Raw genomic sequence first — 24,451 nt, forward strand, 5'->3', positions numbered from 1 at the left:
AGATGACCCCAGCTGTGATGGCAAACATCAGTCAGTAGCCACTGACTACTGGGAGCTGAGGGGAGGGCAGAGTCTGAGGCCAGCCAGGACATGGGAGTCTGCTCTCAGATGAACTAAGAGCTGGGCAGTGGCTTAGTTGGTAAGTGTGTGTCATGCAAGCAAGGAAACCTGAGCTCACTCACTGGCCAGCCAGACGAGCCTACGTGGTGAGCTCCAGGCCAGGCCAGTGATGATAGATTTCCTTCAAACAAAACAAAACAAAAAAGGAAGGCATCTGAGGAGTAAGTCACATGGCTGTGCTCCCACACACACACACTTTGAAGGAATGTATGATTTTCTGTGTAACGAAATTCTGAGTGTGTTGCGTGTAGCACTTACTCCACTGTCTAGAGATGGACCCGGCCATTCACCGGCCTCTTAGGCTCATCTACTTAGCCGCAATCCTTAACCGGACTTACATGTTTAAAGCAAATGAGTTAAGAAGACCTTTAGGTTAAAATTCCCTAACACCCTAACCAAAATGGGTTTAAAGAGATAATTTCATCCACTCATAAAGCAAAATATAAGCTACATAGCTTTCAAACTAAAGAATTCTAAGTATGCTTACCTTCTGGGACCACAACTATGTTATTTGAGTGAAGGTACCTGTGACGAAAGGGGGGAGGGGAGAGAAGCTGTTATTATTCAGTATTTTGTCGGTAATCAGTTAATACAGCTGTATGAAAACTTATCAAACATAAGGCAAAACTTCCTTTCATACTGTGATGTCAACACAAACACACAGATATAACAACTGAGTAATAATTTGAGAGTAATAGCTTATGCTAAATCACAAATATCAAATCTATCTTTCAACTTAGTCATTTTAAAGTCATTAATACAAAAAATGAGGTATTTTCCAGCCTCATTAAAAAATTACTAATTCTCTAGCTCATTTAAATTATTCAGGTTTTCAGAAATACATCTACTGTGTAAAACAGATATCAACACCTAGTGAGTAAAAGGAGATGCCAGTTTTAGTTTCTAAAATGTAACTTAGATGAGAGATTTCTAACTGGCTCAGCACTTGTTACTGTTACAGGGGAGCTGGGTTCAGTTCCCAGCACCCACTTGTTGGCTTATAACTGTCTGTAATTCCAGTTCCTGGGACCAAACACCCTTTTCTAAACTCCACTGGTACCAGGCACACATGGGCACATACATACTTGCAGGGAAAACACTCAAAGAGGGAAAAGAAAAACAAAACAAAAACGAAACCCTTAAAGCTATCTCTAGTTGGCATGCTTACTGTAATCCAAGAGCAGGGAGGGATTAAATGTTCACTGAAGCATCTGCAGACACTCAGATGCCAACGCACAGAGATTTTACTTCTCAGCAAATGGAACTTCTTTAAAAAGACCTGCAAGCCCGGGCAAGCCTGAGTTATCACACTTTCACACTGAAGTAACTTTGGCACACTCTTGTGGAGACTCCAGGTACCATCAGAAACAAGATATCTAGAGCCAGACACAGTGACTGCCAGAGATCATGCGGTAGTAATAGAAGAAAATAGGCTTCATTGCTGATTTTGAGGTAAGAAAACTAGAGTTTAGGATGATTTATTTTCAATTTCTTTTGCATTTTAAAAATCTTTAGTGAATGTTACAGTGTCAGGGAGCACAGAATAACACAAAGTAATTTTGTGAAGCTTTTTCTATGCCAAATTAAACCAGTCTTGTAGAGGATGTTAACTTGTGGGTTTTGAAATCAGCTAAGCCCAGACACTTTCAGATGTGAGACTTTTCCCTCCAGAAAATACCTAAAGGCTTTTCACTAATGGTTCTTAAGGTCTGAAACCAGCTTTTCAAAAATGGTTATGAAGAGAAGCAGCCGAGTATTGTGATCAATATCGCATGCTCAAACTCCCCAGCAGAACAGAATAAACGCCACCACAGAGCAGAGAAACAAGCACACCTGACTACCACCTGACCAACAAGCGGCATTTCCTCCCGTTTCCACTATCATTATCCCACTAACTGATAGAAGAGAGACCTGAGCCTAGAGCTCCTGGCCTTTGTGCCAGTTGGTCAAGCAACAAAGCCTTCTCTTTTGGCAAAAGTCCACGCTGTAGTATTGGCTTCTATGTTTGTCAGGCAGCAGCAAGCCCTCGCTTGTTAACTATGTGACACAATTTAACCAAGTGCGCACTCTAGAATAGACTCATTCTTTTCTTTGTGTATACGAACTGATTACGCATTTTAAACTCAGTTCTTTTGGAAGCATTCTTGATTAAGGTTCTTTATGCCAAAAGACTGTAAATAAATGTGCAGGCACACACACTACAGTATGCAAATCTGCATTTGTTGTACAGAGAAACCAGATGCCATCACATAAAAATAGAGGCAGAGCCCGGCTTTTAAACACTGTTTCAACAAAATACTTGCCTGCATTTCTACCTATGAAAATGGCCAAGTCAAAATATATACTAAAGTACCCACTATTGTGACTGAAATTTAAAAACACATTTTAACACACTAAATGTGTCTATAATGAAGACAGTATAAAGCACTACAATGTTCCTAATTCTTTCTACACATCGGAACCATCAGGGTCTTCAAAGATCCTCCATGGAGCATCACGTGTAACACAACCTGAATTCCACAAGTAATTCTAAGATACAACCAAGTGAGAATCCACCTAGAACAGGCAGCGAGCCCCTCTGTGATAACTGGGTGAGAGGTAAGCCAGAACACTGTACTGTGTTTACCTCACCTTCATAGTCACGTGACCACGGGGACACCCCAGCACCCTCACCCCGTCTCCTAATTTACAATCACAAAGAGAGCATCATGTTGGCCTCTCTCTGGGGATTAGAGAGCTGATGACCCGGTGCTCTTAGAGGGCCTGCAGCTGTGTCGTCACAGGGCTTTTGTGATCACAGCCTCAGGAACTTCAATTCTATCTGCTCTTTTTAATCTCAGAGTAACTGAAATCTCCTTTCAAAATAACTAGTTTTCATCCCGTTTGGCTGAATGCGGCAGAAAATCAAATTCAACGCTAGCACAGATGCCACTTTAAGGTACAGTTGCTGTGACAAATCTTGGTCATTCTGTCGGGCTTTTTGTTTTGTTTTAATAAACTGAAACAAACTTTTACCCAATATGTTAATGTCAGTTTCCCAGTGTTGACAAATGCCCCATGGTTCCGTGATGTTAACCACAGGGGAAGCTGGGTGAGGGGTATAGAGAACACTCTGCGCTATCTTTACAGTTTCCCTTAACTATGAACGCACTCTACGGGGAAGTTTTCTTTTTAATTGAAGAAACAGGACTTCCACTTCTAGGCCTGATGGAGTAACAGGGGCCAGACTGGCCTGACTGCTAACAACAAAAACAGATGGGATCTATGAAAGACAACAGGTGACTTCCTAAGAACAGAACCAGCAAGGCAAGCCCCACCATCACCAACTGTCTGGGGGGATCCAGGGCTACAACAGGGTATGGAGCCACTATGCAGCCTTGTCACCTAGAAGCCAAGGGAAAAGAGTTCTGGAGACAATGGAACTACACCTCACTCCACCCCACCCCAGCCCCCAAAGAAGCAACTGCAAAAAACGTTAAGGATCTCTTGACTCTACTAAATTCTAAAATGCACATGCATAAGAGGAACTCTGGGCTAAAGCAGGAGAAAAGCTATCAGCTGAACAGTCCACAAAGCTCTCTGGAGTGAGAGGCATGAATTCAAGCATACTGCCAAACCCTGCACTTACCCAGGGCACTCAGGGGACATCCTAGACAGCCTGGGCCTTTGCAAAGAAAGCTAACCTCTCCTTAGATCTGAGATTACATCTAGTCTAAGAAAGCCATACACGAACCAAACAAAAATGCCAGGAAACAGCAGAATCCAAAAGATAAAAAAAAATGTAGACTATGTAACACACAACTATGGGAAATTTATAAACCATAATCCAATAAGGAAAATGACCCAAACCAGAAAACAATTTTAAAAACCCAATCAATATAAATAAACCCACTATGCAAACAATTAGCAAACAAGGACATTTAAGTAGCCATAATTATCATATTCAGGTATGTACCAGCTAGTTTTGCATGTCAACTTGCCACAAGCCAGAGTCATCACAGAGGAAGGAGTCTCAGTTGAGGGAATGCTTCCATGAGCTCCAGCTGTAAGGCATTTTCTCAATTAGTGATCACTGGGGGAGCGCCCTTATATGGAATTTCCCTCTGTATGAAAGATTTCCCACAACAGGGCCCAGCCCACTGTGGGTGGTGCCATCCCTGGGCTGGTGGTCCTGGGTTCTACAAGAAAGCAGCCGAGCAAGTCATGATGAGCAAGCCAGTAAGCGGCACCCCTCCATGGCCTCTGCATCAGCTCAGCCTCCAGGTTCCTGTGCTGTTTGAGCTCCTGCCCTGACTGCCTTTGGTGAGGAACAGTGATGAGGGAGTGTACACAGAATAAACCCTTCCCTCCCCAACTTGCTTTTTGGTCCTGGTGTTCTGTTGCAGCAATAGAAACCCTAAGATAGGCTATTTAGATGAAAATTATGAACTATAAAATATAAAGAAAAATAAAATGTCTAGAGATCAAAGACATCTATATAAAGAATTAAAATACATAATATATAATCACTGGATGGTGTTAACATACTAACCCACCTCAAGGGCAGAAAAATACAATTTATCAAAGCAGAAGCACAATGCAGAAAGACGCTGAAGAAGAACAGTCATGCCGATTACAGGGGCGTATTAAACAGGTCAATGAGCACACAGGAGTGTCACTGGTAGAGGCCAAAGGCAGCAGAGGAACTAAAAACACCTGATGCAATAATGTCAAGCAATACCCAAAGGTGAAGAAAATAAACCCTAGAATACTCAGTATACTCAAAGACGAGGGAAAAGAAAACCACAAAGTTCAAGATCAAATTCTTCCTGAGTGGAGTAAAAGCTGGAGGCTCCTGGGGCTGTGAGGGCAGCTCTATGGAAGGCAGCGCGCTCACCTAGCATACAGAGTCCTGAGCGCCATCCCCAGTACAATCACAAAAAGAAATTAATTTTAAAATTTTAAAAGGAAACTCTTCAAACCAGATCAAGAGGAGAAAAATATACCTTTACACAAAGGAATAAATTTAAGAGAAACAGGTGTATCTTGACAAAGTACAAGCCAGCGGTAGTGAACACCTCCGCAGTGCTGAAAGACAGGAATGCCAGCAATTAAGACCCTCATCCCAGAAAAGCACCACTGAAAAACACAGGAGGTGACTGAGACAACAGAAACATGACTTCTAGGGAAGGAAAAAGGAGAAAACCATCAAATCCCAGGCTTCCACTTGGAGACCAAAGCACAATGCATGAAAGCAAAACTGATACACTGGATTTTTATCGAGGTGGCCAGCTTTTACTATGCAAAAGAACGGAAGGAAGAAGAGCTGAGCTGCGTCCTGGAAGAAGGACTTGCAATGCGCTGGACAGGAAAACCGCAGACTACATCAGGAACCATCAAACAGACAACTGGGGCCCAGGTGACTAGAGGAACATGGAAGACGTTCAGAGTCACCAGCCATTAGGGAAACACAGATGAAGCCTCGCTGTGATAAACCATAGTCACATCAGAAGGGCCAGGATGAGAACCAGGGACAACACCAGACACTAAGGAGGGAAGCCTTACTGCGTGTGACTGCTTATCTTTATTGTCAATTTTACCAGACAAAGAAAGACCTAGGAGACGGCAGCGCACCTCCAGGCGTGCCTGTGGGGGCATTCCCGGTGAGAATTAACTGAGGAGAAAGGTACGCTTTGAATGAGTGGTGCCATCTCACGGGCAGGAGCCTGGGCGGAAGAAGTAGCAGTCTAAAATGGTCTACACTCCCTGTTCTCTGCCCACTGCCCGCACATGGGAGAGCTGTCTCTGCCAGTCCCAGTGCCAAGCCACACTGCTACACCTTCCCTGATACTCACTGAAATCCCTCTGAAATTGTGAACCAGAGTTTAGTCTCTCGGCCCCTAAGTCAGTGGTTCTCAACTTGTGGGTCACAACCCCTTTGGCAAGCCTCTATCTCCAAAAGTATTTACACTATGATTCTAACAGTAGCAAAATAACAGCTATGAAGCAGCAATGAAAATAACTTTATGGTTGGGATCACCAGAACATTAGGAACTGGATTAAAGGGTGACAGCATTGGAAGGCTGAGAACCGCTGCCCCCAGTAGCATCTCTCAGGCATTTTGTCGCAGCAGCGTGCACAGCAACTAACAAGCTGGGCGTGGTGGTACATTCCTGTATCCCAGAACGTGGCAGGTAGAGGCAGGAGGTAAGGAGTTTAAGGTCATTCTTGGCTACATAGCAAGTCTGAGACCAAGCTGGATTTTGTGAGTTCCTGTTGGGAGAGATGGTTCTAATACACCAGGGATATGTCAAAAGAAACAGCTAATCTAGAAAATTATTTGGCAGTTTGTTATGTAAAAAAATAAAACTAATAATTCTGAGTAAAAGTGATGAAGAACTCTTTTCCATAAAATCAATGAGACAATTGTAAAAATTTTTCAGAAGCAGCATACATAAGACTATGGTAACTAGACCAAGGCCTACAGTGGCATGGGGGTATCTATGGAAGGAAAATGCTGTGGTGTATCAGACAGTGGCCTGTGAGCTCTGTTTTCATGGGTGCTAGCCCCATACCTCACTGTCTAGGTCTGCAAAACTAAGGAAAGCCAAGAGTTCACAACCAAACTGAAAAGCGGTAGCCTGGGGAAAACTGGGTGAGCAGGCTTTCCAAGCCACATTCCCAAAGAATCACTATTCACTTGGTCTCAGAGCTGCCTGGCAACTTGACTGGCAACCTGCTCTTATATATACACCAGTAAGGTAGAGATATAGATATTATTAGCTGTTCTTATATATACATTAGTAAGGTAGGGATATAGATATCTTATATATACTCTAGTAAGGAAGAGATATAGATATTATCAAGGGTAAGTCCAAAATTTCTAGCACAAAAACAAAACAAAAACAAAAAACAAAAACCTATCCCAGTGCTAAACTGAAACAAATTTCAGGCAACTATTTAATTTCACAGCTTTCTGAGGCAACAGAAAACAGCTATAACAAATAAAACACAAACCAGAAAATGTGAAGGAAAAGCTGGTAGAGAGTGTCCATGTGGGAAGTCAGCCCAGCAGACCCCTGGTCCACGTGGGATGTCAACCCAGAAGACCCCTGGTCCACATGGGATGTCAACCCAGAAGACCCCTGACCCACGTGGGGCATCAACCCAGAAGACCCCTGGTCCACGTGGGAAGTCAACCCAGAAGACCCCTGGTCCATGTGGGATGTCAACCCAGAAGACCCCTGGTCCACATGGGATGTTAACCCAGAAGACCCCTGGCCCACGTGGGATGTCAACCCAGAAGACCCCTGGTCCATGTGGGGCATCAGCAAGTCCAGAGCCATGCAAGGAGCAACTGAAGAACTAAGAAGGTCTTGGGCTCCCATATCTGCTGAGCTGAAGCCCTACATAGATTGGCAAAAGAAGCGAGGGCTAGAGCAGAGTCACATGGCTGATGATGAAGAGGCCAAGACACGTCACAACACTCACATGGAGACTCACAAAGACTAGGGGACTGAATGGATCAAGCAATTACAGTAAGTCTGTCCAATCATGACCTGACCACTCACAGCTCAGGGTCAAATCTGCAAACAGTAGGTCTACAGAAACTGTGATTAGCGGTCAGCTCATGATTAGCCAGGGACCACTACCAAATTTAACAAGTATTTTTTATGAAGAAAGGGGCAAGGTGAAGAAAAATTAAAGGCCAGGAAAACTTGCTAACTAATTCTGAAGTCGACAACACTAGGATACCAAGTACAAACAAACAAATCACAGGACTACAGGGAAATATCCCTTTTAAAATGGCTGCAAATCCTACTACCTAACTAAACCCAACAATAATTACATTCTATGACCAAACAGAAGTCATCCCAGCAATGTAATATTGGGTTGATGTACAAGAATTGATCAGTATAATGAACAGTATTAGTAGACTAAAAGACAAAACAGGAAGGAAAAAAAAGAGACCCATTGAAGTTAAAAAGAAAAAATCTCTACAGACAAGTGAAGAGAGCTTCCCCTGTCACAGAATGCTTAAGGGATGCCTACAGGTGACATATTTAATGGAGAAGACTGAACAGAAGAATACAATGATGCCTCCATGTGCTGAGGACCTCTTTTCAACTTTCTGTGTTGAAAAGCTAGGGCACTTAATTAAGAAAAATGGATGAATGAAAGAACAAACTAGTGAACAAAAAATGGCATGTAAAAAAGAGGATTTTAAGCCATTTTTATTGTGAATAATGTCATCTTGTATCTAAAAACTCCAACCTTGGTGGTAATCAGCAGATCTCTAGTTGAACTTCGACCCACTCAGAAGAGGGAAATCAGGCCCAGAAGACACACTCTGGCTCAGTGAGAGGCTCTATCTCAAGAGCAGGGTAAAAATTGGGAGAGGAAGACACCAACAAACTTTTTCTAGACTCTGTATGTGCACACACATGCACAACAAAAAAAATTCAAAAGAAGGAACAAAAGTGTGGGTCCAGAGATATATCTCAGTGGGGGAGTGCTGCCCTACCATGCACACAGGAAGCCCACCTCAAGAAACAAAACCCAGAAGGCGAATTCTGTACTGTTTTGTAGGTAGTCTTCAAAAGAACTAAAACTCCTGAGACACGAGGATGTGGGGACAGATTTTCACCGTGTTCCTCCATGCCATCAGAGCGCTTACTTCCAGGGTGACATAACAATAGTAGAGTCGCCCAGCTGTATGGACTTCCCAGAAGGAGCATTTTCATTGCCTGAGCTGAGCTTTTTCAACACGTTAAAGGGTTCTAACACACCATGGGGGTTAGTTAGCAAAGCATCTGGTCTACCCATAGCAACAACATGACAGCCACATTCAAAAGCAACAAATTTCAAATAGCTTAAAATTCCCATTCTTGCCTTTTTGTTTGTTTGATTGTTTTGTTTGTTTTAAAAAATTGAATAAACAGACTCACAGTTCCACAAGGTTTGGAAGCTTCTGAGCAAGGTTTTCTGGCTGAAAATTAAAAACTCAGAATTAAATTTTATCTTTGGAAAAAAAGTATTAACATTTTTTAATTATCTTAAACACAACAGACTATTTTCTTGGGCTATAAATGTTGATAATGTGAAAATAATAACTCAATATGTTTAGGACTTCTACTTAACACCAATCACAAGACACTTAGCAAATTCAAACAGTTAAGACCAGCATCCCTTAGAGCAGTGGTTCTCACCCTAATGCTGTGACATTTAATACAATTCCTCATGTTGTAGTGACCCCCAGCAATACAGTTATTTTTGTTGCTACTTCATAACCATAATTTTGCTACTGTTACTGTAGGACCCAGCCATGACAAGCTCAATAGAGGCCTGAGTCTCAGTAGTTTACCCTGAAGGAATACCTGGTTTCAATAGATAAAGACCACAAACTGAGACCACCCAGGCACCACCCAGGAACAGACCATCCAAAGGAAATTCCTAACTTTCCAACTGCTGTAGATAGGATCACCTGGCAGCACACACCCTGCTAATGTAACTTTTCTGTTTTCTGCCTTTAAATAATGCCCTCTAGAAGGGTGGGGTGCCTCCTCTTGCCGCTGCTGCACTGATGAGGTCCCTGCCAGCTTGTATTGTGCACACACAATAAACCTTGCTTTTTGCATTTCGACGTTTATTATGCATTATTTTGCATAATGTTATATCACAGTGTAAATATCTGTGTTTTTTGATGGTCTTAGGCAACCCCTGTAAAAGTGTTGCTACCTACGATTTAAGAAACAATACCTTAGAGAAACCAGAACCCTCTGGCTCCATGGTGTCAAAAGAAAGACACCTCTCTGAAGACAGACAGAGGAAGAAGGATGAGAGAATCGGTGGCTAAAGAGGCAGCTGTGGACAAGGAATGCCAAGGTCAGCGATTAGGAACATGTGATGGTTTGAATGACAGGTCCCTCTGTTTGGGTAGGTTTAGGAGGTGTGGCCTTGTTGGAGGAATCATCTCACAGGGAGCAAAGCTCTCAGGTTTCAAAGCCACATGGCATTCCTACTTGGCTAATTCCTTCATGCACTTCAAGATGTGAGTCCTCAGCTGCTGCCCCAGCTGCCATGCCTTTGCTCCATCCTTAACAGACGAACACTCTGGAACAAGACTGCCTCTGTCACAGTGCTTCAGCACAGCCGCAGAAAGAAACTAAGACAGAACTTAATTTGCTCTTGCACCTAAACTGAGCAGCTCACAACAACCTACTACTCCAGCTCCAGGGGACCAGATGCCCTCTTCTAGACTCTGGACACCCGCACTCACACGTGCACATACTCCCAAACACACACATATCTAAAAAAAAATCAAACAAAATCAAGCATAAAGATACATAGTGATTTTTCACAAAGCGGCAAGGACTATTAAGGTTTGAATGTAAAACATTCCCACAGATCTGTGTTCAAACATTTGGTCCCCAGGTGGTGGTGCTTTGGGGGCAGACTGTGGAGCCTTAGGAAACAAAGCCTGGTGAAGGGGATGGGGAAGACAGGCCACAATGAACAAGGATGTAACTGATATATGGGCTTTTCTAAGGAATAGCTTTAAAAAAACCATCTAAACACAATGAAAACTCTGGTTTTATTTTAGATAAGAAAATTATTATGGGTGGTAGTGGCATACTCCTTTAATCTCAGCACATGGAAGGCAGAGGAAGACAAATCTCTGTGAGTTTGAGGTCAGTCTAGTCTACAAAGTGAGTTCCAGGACAGTCAGGACTGTTACACAGAGAAACCTTGTCTTGAAAAAGAAAAACAAAAAAACAAAGAAGAAGAAGGAGAAGGAGAAGGAGAAGGAGAAGAAGAAGAAGAAGAAGAAGAAGAAGAAGAAGAAGAAGAAGAAGAAGAAGAAGAAGAAGAAGAAGGAGAAAGAACATTATTACCATTTCATTCAGGCATACAGATACATTACAACTGCTCAGACACATATAGCCACACCCTTTTCTCACAAACAATATCACTGAACATGGATCTTGTGGGATGACTGAAGTATCTGAGTACTCACTATTGACAGAATCACTGACGTTTAAGTGGTAAAAGCTTTGAATCCTCATATTTGATACCGGTACACATGATGCCAGTATACATTCAAAACTTACTTTCTCAGATGTCACAAGTGGATCTATTAAAATCCCTGGAGTAGTCTTGTAGCATTGGTACCTTGCCCATCTAGCCCGATTCTCTTATCCACGGCCTTCTTCCTTCTGTCTGTATCAACACACATTTCCATTTATGGGCATATCTAGCAAGCTACTCTAGCTGCTCTGTTGGGCAGAGGGCTTAATCGCCAATGTTCCCATCAAAGCAAAGACTGGGGGCAGGAAAGAAATGCCATCAGGCCCTCACCTAGTTTCATCTGCTAGAGTATCAATACTGTTTCTGGTTAGCTTGCATGACCTCAATTATTTCTGGATGCCTACTTGGCTTTATCAGAGAGCATTCCATGATAAGACAGTTTGCTTTTTTTTTTTGCTTTGCTTTTTGAGATAGAGCTATACACAAAGCACTGAAGGCATACTTCTGCTACTGACAGGCAGCAGGGTGAGCTCATTAACAAGGTAAGCACACTGTGTTTCTGTTTAAAAACAGGCACACTAACTTTGAGAAGACTGCAGCTCGTGAGAATTCTGCCTTTGGAAACAAGAGCCTAGGAAAACGCGCCTGTCAAACAGGCCAAGAGTGTCCCCTAGTGGTGCTCTGCTGCATCACTCCCTTCCAAGCCCACATTTCCATGGAAGCAGAAATCCTCCCACCAACATTTCCGTGCACACATTTTCTTCATGACCAGCGGAGAGTAAACTTTAACAGGTACAGCTGGCATAAACGTGCTTTCCAACTCCCTGACATGTGAAGGTTTTTGTAACTTTGGACACCGATTTCATGTATTTTTTTAAAGATTTATTTATTTATTATGTATACAACATTCCTTCCATGTATGCTTGCATGCCAGAAGAGGGAACCAGATCTCATAATAGATGGCTGTGAGCCACCATGTGGTTGCTGGGAATTGAACTCAGGACCTCTGGAAGAGCAGTCAGTGCCCTTAACCTCTGAGCCATCTCCCCAGCCCCTGATTTCGTCTATTTTATAAACCAGAGCAGATCTGTGATGTTCCTGGTCCTCCCCTTCAGAGCCTAGAACAAAAGTGATACTGTCTGGGGTTCTTGATCAGGTTCCCTTTTTTTGTTTGTTTGTTACTTTCTGCCTATTAAAGAGTTAAAAGGCAGGAAAAATCCGAAGCCAGATAGTGTCAGGGAAATCTCAAACACTATGAACAGAAGCAGCAGAAACAGCAGTCCAAGAGAGGCATTTACCTAGGATGAGGGGACATGAGGACACAGCAGACACACAGAGAAAAAGCCTCTGGAAAGCAGAGGGGACACTCAGAAAGCCAAAAAAGCCAGTCCTCTATCAGCAGGGGAACTGCCAGTGGGAAACAAAAGCCTACAAGGCCTTTGTTTTAAGTTGTCAGGCTTTTGTCCTAAATCAGGAGGGTAAGGAAGAAGCTGGCCATCTTGGAAGTTTGTCACCTTTATCACCTCCCCATGGTCCCTCTCCCTATCTGTCTGCCTACCAGGAAGTCTGCCTAGTAGTTCTAGTCTCTCAAAAGAGCTCACCTGCTCCATGGTGACTTCCAAATGGTGCCAGCTTTGTTAGGCTCCGCCCTGAGGTTTCCCTCGAGACAAGAGTACCCACACAAACCTGACTCTGCATCCATCAGGGCCAGGACATATCTGTGTGGCCACAGCTACCAGGACCCAAGGCTCAGCTCCTGCTGCAACCTAACATCTACTAACACGTCTCACAGGAGCCACACATTGTGATCACACAGCAGTTATAAAAACTAAAAGTCAGGCGTGGTGGCGCACGCCTTTAATCCCACACTTGGGAGGCAGAGCCAGGTGGATTTCTGTGAGTTTGGGGCCAGCACAGTCTACACAGTGAGTTCCAGAATAGGCAAGGCCACACATAATTAAGACCTTTTGTACATCAAAGGACATTATAAACAAAAGACAATGTAAAGATTGAGAGAAACACTTACAAAACACACAGCAGATAAGGATCTAGCACCCAGAACACAAAAGAACCATTGTAACTCACTAACACAAAGGCTAATCAAAGATGGACTAAGGCTAAAAGAACTGGTCAGAGGCGGAGCTCGGTTCCCAGGGTGAACAGGGATGTCAACATGAAGGGAGCTGAGTCCCTGCCTTCCTCTTCCAGCTCTCCTTCTTTCTGCTCTTGCTTCCCAGTCACAGGGGATCAGATTTACTGCACATACACTATTACTACCCAGCACTCCCGCTGAGTTCTCAGTGATCTACTCAGTTGTGGACTAGAACGTTTAAAAGCCATGAGCCAAAGTAAACCTTTTCTAAGTTGGTGGTCCAGGAATTTGCTAGAGCAATAGAAAGTCAGCTAACACAACACACAAATGCTGCCAAGATGCTTAACACCATCAGCCTCTGGGAAGTGCTAATCAAACCCCAAAACAAAGTACCACTTCACAATACTAAGACAGTATACCAACAACAAAACAATGGAAAACACCACGGGTTGGTAAGGACATAGAAAATCCAGAACTCCAGGCTGCTGATCACAGGAGAATCAGCCTTTTCCAGAGATAAGTCCCCAGTGGGTTATACAATCCCAAGGGGTCAGCCCTAAACACACGTACACATGTACACATGAGCAATACTCTGTGTGAGGAGTGGGTGTGTAAGACAATAAATACAGAAGAGAAGGTTCAGAAAATCAGAAGGAACAGAGAAGAGGTGCTGGAAGGGGGAGAGAGGGGATGGAAATAAATAATGTAAATATAATGTACTCATGTTTTAATTCTCAAAAAAATTTCAAAATAAACAGGTCAGGCATGGTGGCACACACTTTTAATCTCAGCACTTGGGAAGCAGAGGCAAGCAGGTCTCTGAGTTCACGGCCAGCCTGGTCTACAGTTCAAGTTCTAGGACAGTCAAGGGTACAGAGAAACCCTGTCTTGAAAAACAATTTTTTAAATTCAAAATAAACAAACAAACTGGTAATCATGGGTGCTATGACCTGATGTAGCCTATGACCCAGATTTGATTAGGAGTGAACTTTGATCAAATAAGACAGCCCTCATCTGCATGGCAGATGTTATGTAAAACTGTGTTAGGAATTATGTGTCCAATTGCTCGTGCCAATCTTCCTAAACCACACACACACACACACACACACACACACACACACACACATACACACAGAGGCTGCTCCAGCTTACAGCTTCCTCTACTCTGAAGCTACCTGCTCTTTATAAGTGATGAGGCATTCCCCAACCTTCTGGCTACTCTCTTTGTCCCTAACAGGTAGCCATGGTGCTTTGAGCTCCCCCAAATGCCTCTGGCTATTCTCTATCACCTGAGCGTAGTTTCGTATTTACCATAAGCCGTCTTACTACCCATAGAGCTGTGCAGTTCATGGTTTCACTGAGCCCTTGCTCAGACTTCTACAGACTGATTTTCTAGGGCCGTGCCACATAAATATTGAAATGCAGGCATTGCTGTGCGTGGAAACCTACGCCTGCAATCCCAGCCCTTGGGAGGCTGGAGCAAGAAGCACGTACAAGTTCAAAGTCAGCCTGGCCTACATTTTTTTAAATTGTTTTTATTGAGCTATATATTTTTCTTCACTTCCCTCCCTCTATCTCCCCTCCCCTTCAACCCTCTCCTATGGTCCCCAATGCTCCCAACTTACTCAGGAGATCTTGTCTTTTTCTACTTCCCATGTACATTAGATGCATGTATGTCTCTCTTAGGGTCCTCATTGTTGTCTAGATTCTCTGGAATTGTAGGCTGGTTTTTCTTTGCTTTATGTCTAAAATGCACCTTATGAGTGAGTACATGTGATATTTGTCTTTTTGGGTCTGGGTTATCTCACTTAATATGATGTTTTCTAGATCCATCCATTTGCCCGTAAATTTCAAGATGCCATTATTTTTTTCTGCTGTGTAGTACTCCATTATGTAAATGTACCTCATTTTCCTTATCCATTCTTCGGTCATATGCCAACCATCTGGAATAACTTTTTAAAGTATTTATTTAAAAAGAAAATATTATAATCGCCAGGTATAATAGTACAATTTTTTTTCACTTTGCAACTTAAGAATCTTCTTGGGCTCCCACCCACTCCCTCACATTCTCCACTCATCTACAACGGCATCACCATAATCCTTTCTCAATGCCTTATTCATCTACAAATGTGGGATAACGAAAGTGCTGCATCAAAGCATTGTTCTCGTTCTCGGGAATAAATAACGCATGCAAATTGCTTAGAACAATGCCTGGCATTTGTTGTCAAGCAAATGCCTTGGTAAAGATTCACAAGCTGCTATTAGGTTTTAACCAACACACTAATGTACAACTATGAAAACAACTGCTCATCACGCTAATATGTTAACATACAATGAATATCCTTGTTCATGTAATTGTTTTGTCCATTGGGTATACCATTTTACTAGACAGTATCTAAACCACCAAAAAACTGTCAATTTCCACTCCAATAGTGAGATGCAATATCTTCTCAAAGTTTCTAGAAAGATATTAATTTCTGTATGTGGTATATGTGTATATACATGTTCATGTGTGGCACATGTGTATGGAGGTCAGAGGCTGATGTCTTCCTCAGTCACTCAACCTATTTTGGAGACAGGCTCTAGCCTCCCAAGTATTGATACTACAGGAGTGTACCCCTATGCCCACCCCTAATTATTTTGTATTTACTTCTTTTTTTGGTTTTTTTCGAGACAGGGTTTTATTACATAATTGGATTCCTATATAAATCAGCTCATACTACACTGAAAAAAAGTTTGACAATTTTTTAGTTAGACAAATAAAGGATAATACTACATAATGAAATACTACTTCAAAGTATTTTAAACCAAAATATATCTACCCTTTAACTCAGCATTCATCCCTCTGAGAATCTCCTAAACACAAGCATATGTATACACAGACATATTTCTATCTACTAACCTAGAGATAGTATAAAAAGAAAGGAATCTGCAGTGAAACAGGTAGAATATGAATCTATTTTTAATATTAACAAAGATACATCAAGGAATACAGTAGAGTTATATGAATGTAAGCAAGGGAGTGGAAAGTGCTGTGGTCTGAAGGCTGCATCTCACCTAAAAGTCACATTAAAGTCCTCTTCCCCAGGACTATGGTATTAGGATGTGGGGCCTTTGGGAAGTAACTGGGTTATGAAAACAACCACCATGAATGGGGTAAGTGCCTTATAAAGAGAGACCAGGAAAGATCCAGCTATGTGAGGACACCATAAGAAGGCACCACCTACACAGAAACAAGTGGCCCTCACCACAGCAGCTTGACCCTGGACCTCATATTCAGGAGCATGAGCAGTACATCTCTGATGCTTGCAAGCTGCCCATTTATGCCTCCACGCTGTTTGACTTCATGACAGGTATCGGTTTTGATATTAAAAAGTTGATCAAGCTTCTGGGGAGTGGGGGTGAGGAACCAGAGAGCTCAGTTCTCCACCACTGTTACCCTCCTAGCCTCAGGGCACTGGATTAGGGGTGCCTGCATCCAGGTCTGGGGATGTGAACTGCAGGGCCACTGGTCCTTCCCAGAGGCAGCAGTGTCTAGTGCAGAGGGACATAAACTCTGAAGCCCCAAGTCAGACAGGCCACTATCAGGCACGCATCATCAAGGGGGTGGAAGCTGGAGAGATGGCTCAGAGGTTAAGAGCATTGCCTGCTCTTCCAAAGGTCCTGAGTTCCATTCCAGGCAACCACATGGTGGCTCACAACCATCTGTAAAGAGGTCTGGTGCAGAGGTCTGGTGCCCTCTTCTGGCCTGCAGACATGCACACAGACAGAATATTGTATACATAATAAATAAATAAATAAATAAATAAATAAATAAATAAATAAATAAGAGGGTGGCCATGGGGTAGCAGCACCAGGCACTGGCAGAAAGGCAGTGTGGTCCATGTCCCTACGAAGGCCTACTCTCATCCCAGAAAAACCCTAAAAATCATGCAAGAGGTTCAAAATCCTTGTGTTTACTTTAAAACACCCAAATCATCAGGTCATCAAGGATATCCAAGTATCTGAAGGATGTCACTTTAAGAAAGCAATGTGTGCCCTTCTGGAAGTTCAGTGGTGGACTCCGTGGGTGTGTCTATGTCAAGCATTAGGGCTGGACACACAACTGATGGCCCAAAAGCAGTGCTGAAATTTTGCTGTACAAGCATAGCAACAAAGGGAGTCATGTGAAGTTCAAGGATTTAGATGTAGACTCTCTAGTCATGTATATCCAGATATACAACACACCCAAGATACACTGCCAGACTTACAGAGCTCATGGTCAGATTAACACATGTGATGGCTAGCCTTAGCTGTCAACTTGGCTACATTTGAAAGCAATTAAAACCCAAGCCATTGGGTTCATTCCTTGTGAGGAATTTTTCTAGGTTGTATTATTTGAGGTGGGAGACCCACCCTAAAGCCAGATCATCTGAAGGCAGAAGTTCCTCCCCAAATCTGAGCAATACCTTCTGTGGCAGCCCATACAAAAGGACAGAAGGAAGTTTGTGTTTTATGTCTGCTTGCCCTCCTTCTCACTGGCAAGTTCATCTACCCTGATTATATATACGTGCGTGCGTGTGTGCGTGCGTGCGTGCGTGCGTGTGTGTGTGTGTGTGTTCATTCTATCAGTTCCGTTTCTTCGAGAACCTTGACTAATACACCTTGTGCAAGCTCCCCTGGCAAACTGAGATGGTCCTCACTGAACTAGAAAGCATTGTTCCTAAGCCAAAGCGGGAGGCTGTACAGAAAAAAAGATATCCCAGAAGGAACTGAAGAGACAAAAACTCATGACACAGAAATATATTCAGCATAAAATAAATGTAAATGAAAGGTTGTAATTTTTTTTAAATGAAAAGGTCTATTAAGTTCACAGGCTTTTTCTTATGTTTTAGTTCTAAATACTGGCATTCCCCAAATTCTGAAAACATGATATACCACCATCCTATAAATATAATCCACTGTGCAACATCAAATAATTTGAAGTGCAACAGTGAGAAGGGCGGGGCTTGCACATGGGTCACCCCTTCTTGGGAAGTGGCTTTTCACAGTGAGGGGTGAAAAGGAGGAAAATGAAGAAAAGAAAGGCATTTAACACAATGAAAAAAAATTGTTCCAGGAGAGAATAAAGCAACACGAAGACAGAAATGACTGGCAGGTCCCCAAGCTTGTTCAAAATAAGCAACAAAAGCCCAATGAATCCACAATGCAACACAGCGGCATTGCAGTCACCGGTCAAATTCCACCAACTAAACTTGGGCAGGAGCTACACTCTAATGTCAGCAAACACTCTGAAAACCTTGTCTTCTATCTGACACGGCCAGGGAAGATGACAGCTCTGAGATGACTGCTGACCCCCAGTATCCTCTGAGAGCTACACAGCCTTCCAGAGTCAGAGTTCATAAGGTTATTTGATACACATCAATCAAACATGTTAACTGCTAAGAGAAAACAAGATTCTTTTATTATAAAAATCTACAAGAATTTAATCTTTGCTGATTAAAAAGGGGGCAGAGTGTGAACTTGGAGCGTATGCGCTGAGGGGGCAGATTAAGGGTGGGGGGAAGGGAAAAGGACTGGGGAAGGAGAGGAAGAGGAAAGAGAGTCTTGATAAGTATGATCTCACATCACAAAGTAACAATATTTTATAAAGGACTAATGAAAGTACAGATGAGACAGTTTTAAGTTTAAAAGCCTGGCTAGGTATTCAGCCTTACTTTCGTACCAATATGTCAAGCACTAAAAACATGCATAGCCATTCATTAACTGATAAAGATACACTTTATAGTGCATTTCATCTATTTCGGGTATTTTTCATAGACTGGTTTGTCCAGAAATACATCCACACATATAAAACTAGTACGGCATACGTTCCAGATAGTTAAGGAGAGTTCAAAACACAGAATGGTTCAATTACAAAGAAACAGCAGACTAACCTAAGTCATAAATTCAAGCAAAAGATTCAAATCAGATAAAACGATAATCACAAAAGGCCATATAAAATAAATTCATTTAAAATGGGGACCATATTTTATAACGAGCAGTGGGAATAAAACTCTGGTTAGATCTTTCTCTTCCCAAATTGAAATAGTTTCTTTGTCTTACATAGAATAGGATTTAAGGAAGACTTTGCGCTTTCTCTTGGAACACAAAAAGTGAATTAAATGTTGCTGCAGCAGCAAGGTTTTTCCCAGCAAACGTATGATATCCCAATACAAGATCACTCTGATTTTGACAAGGTTTTGTTTGGTTAACACACAAGCCTTCATTAAACTCCCCCAAATATATCTTAAGACTTTAATCTTCAACTCATTCTCTTTTTAATTCCTACAAGTCAGAGTCAGGCTTACTGGTCTTCTTTGATTTCCTTTTTATCTAGGCTGCTTTGACATACAGCAGACGCACAGGCCACGAGAGGTGTGCTGGCTGACTGAAGTAAGACTGACTGTCTCGGGGGTATATGGGACTATTTCACTTGCCTGCACATCCCTTCTGTAGCCTAACTGCAGGGACTTAGGCAACGAGCGCACTGACAGCCCCTGTGCATCTCCGCTGCCTGCAAATGCAACCCTTGATCTGAGTAGCATGGGTGAATAAAACACATGCTGGTTAGGGCCACATCTACAAATGTAAGTAATGCAATGCAATACTATACCAAGGTTGTGAGCGAGTTCCTTTTCATGTAGAGCCTCTCCAGATGTTGCAGCCCTTCATCTTTCAGTAACTCCAATGGGAAGTGGTGCAGATTCCTGTAATTTAAGAACAAATTCTTGTGCTTTTCAAGCCTGGCCACAGAGATCGTCTTACAAAGTTCGGATGCCATGACTGAACATCTCTGATCAGGCACGCTGCAGCACTACATCTTGTCAAAATTGGTCCATTTCTATAAAGAGGACAAAAAAAATCATTATAAGATTTCTTACAAGCACTGCATATAAACCTGCTAGCCTATAGAGCCAGAACATACCAACACTAAAGACAATTATACTTTCTACCTTCTTTTGTGACAACTAAAATTTCTGCTCGTATTTAGGACATTAAAATCATAGTAGAGTACTCTGATTAAGCAATATTTAGGTCTTTTACTAGAAAAAGACCTAACTGGCTGGGCAGTGGTGACTCACATCTATAATCCCAGCACTCGAGGCAGAAGCAGGTGATCTCTGTGATTTCAAGCCCAGTCTAGTCTATAAGGTGAATTCTAGGACAGTGAAAACTGCTACATAGAGAAACTCTGCTTCAAAGAACCTGGAGGGAGAGAGGGATGGGAGGGAAGAAGGGATGGATAGAGGGACTGGAGGGAGGGAGGAAATTTTCTTTTGGACTTGAGGTGGGAATCTTTATGAGAACAGAAACCAGTTTCTGGTTTTATTTTTGTAAGACAGGGGTCTCATGTATCTTAGGCTGGTCTAGAACTTGGCTATATAGCCAAAGATCTTAAAATTCTGATCTTCCTGACTCTGCCTCCAGTTGTAATGCACACCTCTTTGTTTCTGTAGTAGTGAGATCAAACCCGGGTCTCTGTGCACACTGGGAAAGCACTCTATACCAACTGCTTTGCATCCACAGACCCCAGAGGCAAGCTGTACAGCACAGAAAAGAAAAGGCTTAAAAAACCCTCAAACGCGGCACGAGCCATTTTCATTTTGACCTGCCTCATTTTGTATTTTACTTGTCTCAGACATTAAAATAACTATTATTTGTACTTATATCATTAACAGCTTAATTCCTTTACTTTCTACTATGTAAATATTGTCAAATACTTCACATTTCTACCTTTCTTATCTTTTTATCCTTCTCTTTAGAGCTTTGAAGATTATCAGAAATAGCAAAGAACGAGATCCAAAGTCACTAGTCAAAACCACTGCACTAGGAACATGAACCCTGTGATATCCAACTATAAACTGTTCTGGGCCTCGGGTGATTCGTGTAGATACGTTGGTTGATACGTAGGTTGAAAAATTATTGTAAAGTCTCTTCCAGTCACAAAACTGAGAAAAAAATGAAGCTAAATTTGCCACCTCCTCCCTTGTTTTCCATGACAGGGTTTCTTTGTGCAGCCCTGGCTGTCTGGAATTATGTGCTTCGCTGTAAAGAACTCACACTTTGAAACCCACTGGACCTGGTGTCAGATTCTTGCTTTTAAGCCCTTATGAGCCCTTCCATCTTTGACAAGTTCAGGGAGCCCTGATTTTCGTTTCCTCCTGCGTTAATAGTGAAGCTTGTTCATCCTTGTTCCTAGTAAAATGGCAATTGTTTTTTTCATTTTAAGAAAATAATTCTCACTGAGCATTTGTATGAGGTTTTCAAGAAGCAGAGTTTTGTAACTTTGGGGTTACTGTCTATCATTTTCAAACTCTTATTTCTTAGCTCAGAAGACAACAGTTGCTGTTTTACTTAAAAGAGTCCTTCTATGAAGTGTTCAATAACAGTTCCAGGTCAATCTACAAATTTAATGCTTTCCCATATTTATTCCATCTACTTCCTCACTTTATCGCCAGGCACCTGCTCTTTGGACATCTTACATGTGTTTATACAAAGCGACGGGAACTACAGGACTGACAGCATCGATGCTTCTGTGTAGAAAACAAAGCTTCCAGGGTAATTATCCACTGAGTAAGCTGGGAGTGGTTTAGCTGCCTCACGGCATCTCCAGTGTCACACCTTCCCAGACAGCTGTTCAAGTTCATCCCCAGTCAGCTCTCCAGGAAAACATGCTTCTCTGCACACAGCAGCTCAGGCGGAAGTCACGAAGGGTCCTGTCCTCTCCATCACAGCTCCTTCAATCCATCACAAGGCTAGTGTTTCTCTTTCCAAAATACATCTCAATTCCAGCCACATCACTGCATCTGCCAAAGCCACGAGCCACTGCCATCTCCTGCCCTGGCCAGCTGTATTCCTGGTCTTCACGTGTCCACTTTCATCACTTCCAACATATCAACTACAGCAATGAGCCTCAGAAAATGTACATGTAACTGCATCTCTCCCTCTTGGGCATGCCTTACTAAATAAACACTTTATCATCTCCTTATTGAGAAAAGCAAAGTCTTATGAAGCTTTCAGAGCGCTTGACCATCGGGCCCAACCTGCCTGTCCAGCCTCTTCTGACACATTCACCAAGTTCCTGGGCTTTCTTAATCCTGGGAGCTGTCAAACTTCTCCAAGCATTTGATGTTCCCCTCTTAGCCAGGAAACTGTCTCTTTCGCTTTGCAGATTTCAGCATAAAACTCACTTCCTTGTCTCAACTAATTATTTCCTTGGCTTTCTTTCAGAGCAAGCCAGTTATTAAGTTTTTACAATTTATAATATATATTACACACACACACATACACATACACCAGTTTACTGACACTTTACACAAGTCTGTAAAATCCTGAGGGCAGAGAGATATTGCGGTTTTCTTCATATCTGCATAATATTAAATACTTTTAGCTTTCAAACAGCTAATACCTGGATAGAATCAGAACAGCCATTCCAAGGTTGACTTCATCTACCCATTGAGCTCACTCATAGACTCTCTAAACTTTATCCTCACAGCCAAGCAGTACAGCAGACATGAACTACTCCACGTTACAGATGAGGTACCGTGTCACAAACACAACAGAGGTGGTTCTAACACCAAAATCTGGGTACCACCTTACCTATTAACACAGCCTTTTACAAAGGTAAAACGTAGGCAATGTGCCATCATTATGAGATACACAAAGATTACACAAATGGAAGGCTTTCCTTCTACAAAGTAGAACTATCTCCAAAATCTCCATTCACTACAACCAAATGGCTTTCTGATGCTCCAGCTGCAGCTGGCTGCCTGAAAAGCACTATTAGGCTTAGCTGAATGCATCTCGCTACAAAGGCAGATTGGGGAATAAGGTGCATACAAATGAAATCAAAAAGCTTCCAGCAACAATGCTCTTGTTTTTCCCAATATGCACTCATTGGCAATCCAGCCTTTCAGAGCCTCTTGTTTTCTTTCCCTTTCAACTTCATCTCCTGTCCACAATTAACGTAAATACTGTAGTTAGTATTAACGCTATACAGTGGCTTCTTCAGTTTTCTGAAAGTCCAACATCAATGTCTTCTCAGCAGAAACAAACAGAACAATTTTCCAACTTAAGAAAACCCCTATCTTAAGCACAAGTATTTTAAAGAATACTCCCTAACTGACTTTGCAGTACTTGAGTTGATAGAATACACGATCTGACTTCTTAACGCTGGAGATTGGGGTCTTACAAAGAGTATATTAAAAGCATTTGTAAAAGGCTGTTTTCTCCCTGAGGAAAGGTACCAGACGTCTTGGTTTTGCCTCAGTTAGTTCAATCAGAATTAGTGATAAGAATCCAGCAGCAGGGAGCCCAAGGGTAGGGATTCAGGGTACCCGGGTACCAGGGGCTGTGGACACAACAGCCGTGGAGACCCAAGGCCGGACAGCTCGTGGTCCTTCTCGCAGAGGCCCGGGCGCTTCTGTGGCGACGGAAATGGAGCGTCCCCGCCAGGAGCCGGGCCAGTGCCCTCGACCTGTGAGCCTGGAGACAGGACACTCACCTCGGCGCCCGCTGACCAGCGCTTGGTGCCCAGGCTGGGCTGGAAGGCAGTCCCGGGATAGAGGGAGGGCGGGGCTACGAGGGCGGGGCCTGGGGAGGGGCGTGTCTAACGGAGCAGGGGTCGGGGAAGAAGTGCCCGGGAGATCAAAACATCGCGAGAGTTCGCCTCCACTCTCGCTGTCTCACGATAGGTGGAATGAGACGCTCATTTTCAGAGCCAGGCGTCTATTGGCCGAGAGCGCGACTTCCTGCGAGGTGCCGGGCTATGACTCTGGTCTGGCTTCCGGCTCCAGATTGGATGGCAGGAAAGCGGCTTTTCAGTTTAGCGTTTTGCTGGGTCGCTTGTCCTGCGCTAGCCCCAGGAGCCGCCTGTAACTGACCTATCTTTTCGTTTACACATTCGTTCCGCTCCCAGCCTCTCTCTGACAGACGTCAACAATAAAATCGGAGCCATTCTGTACCAGGCATCGTCCTAAGGGCTGTGAAGTCTCGCGTTCGCTTTGACAGCAATCCCGGCTACTGTTACTCTTCTGTTACCATTCTGACATTTAAAACAGAAGCCGTCGGGCTTACATAAGGCAAGTAAATCCAGTCAGCAAAAAGAACTTGAGCACTGGATTTAAGGGCTCGAAACTCTCACTGAGAGGTGCCAACTACAGTCTCTAACATTCAGACTCGCGGTCCTAGGCATGGTGCTGTATGCCTGAG

The 24,451-nt window shown here is 42.9% G+C and overlaps 1 protein-coding gene across 6 annotated transcripts in view; it reads right to left on the minus strand.

Annotated features, from left to right (window-relative positions):
- Lrrc28 (leucine rich repeat containing 28) overlaps positions 1-23,837 on the minus strand; it is a 122,088-nt gene extending 98,251 nt beyond the window's left edge. For 4 of the 6 annotated variants that reach the window (XM_038313541.2, XM_038313543.2, XM_038313542.2 and 1 more), the window contains exons 1-4: positions 23,745-23,837; positions 19,854-20,081; positions 9,048-9,088; positions 608-645 (exon numbers count right to left, since the gene is read on the minus strand). In XM_038313541.2, coding sequence (XP_038169469.1) covers positions 608-645; positions 9,048-9,088; positions 19,854-20,021 — 247 coding nt within the window. In that variant the 5' untranslated portion in view covers positions 20,022-20,081; positions 23,745-23,837. The other 2 variants (XM_038313540.2, XM_038313539.2) reach the window with 2 other exon arrangements.
- Positions 23,838-24,451: the final 614 nt, after the last annotated feature.

This window comes from Arvicola amphibius, chromosome 12 (assembly GCF_903992535.2).
Source record: "Arvicola amphibius chromosome 12, mArvAmp1.2, whole genome shotgun sequence".
Taxonomy (NCBI): domain Eukaryota; kingdom Metazoa; phylum Chordata; class Mammalia; order Rodentia; family Cricetidae; genus Arvicola; species Arvicola amphibius.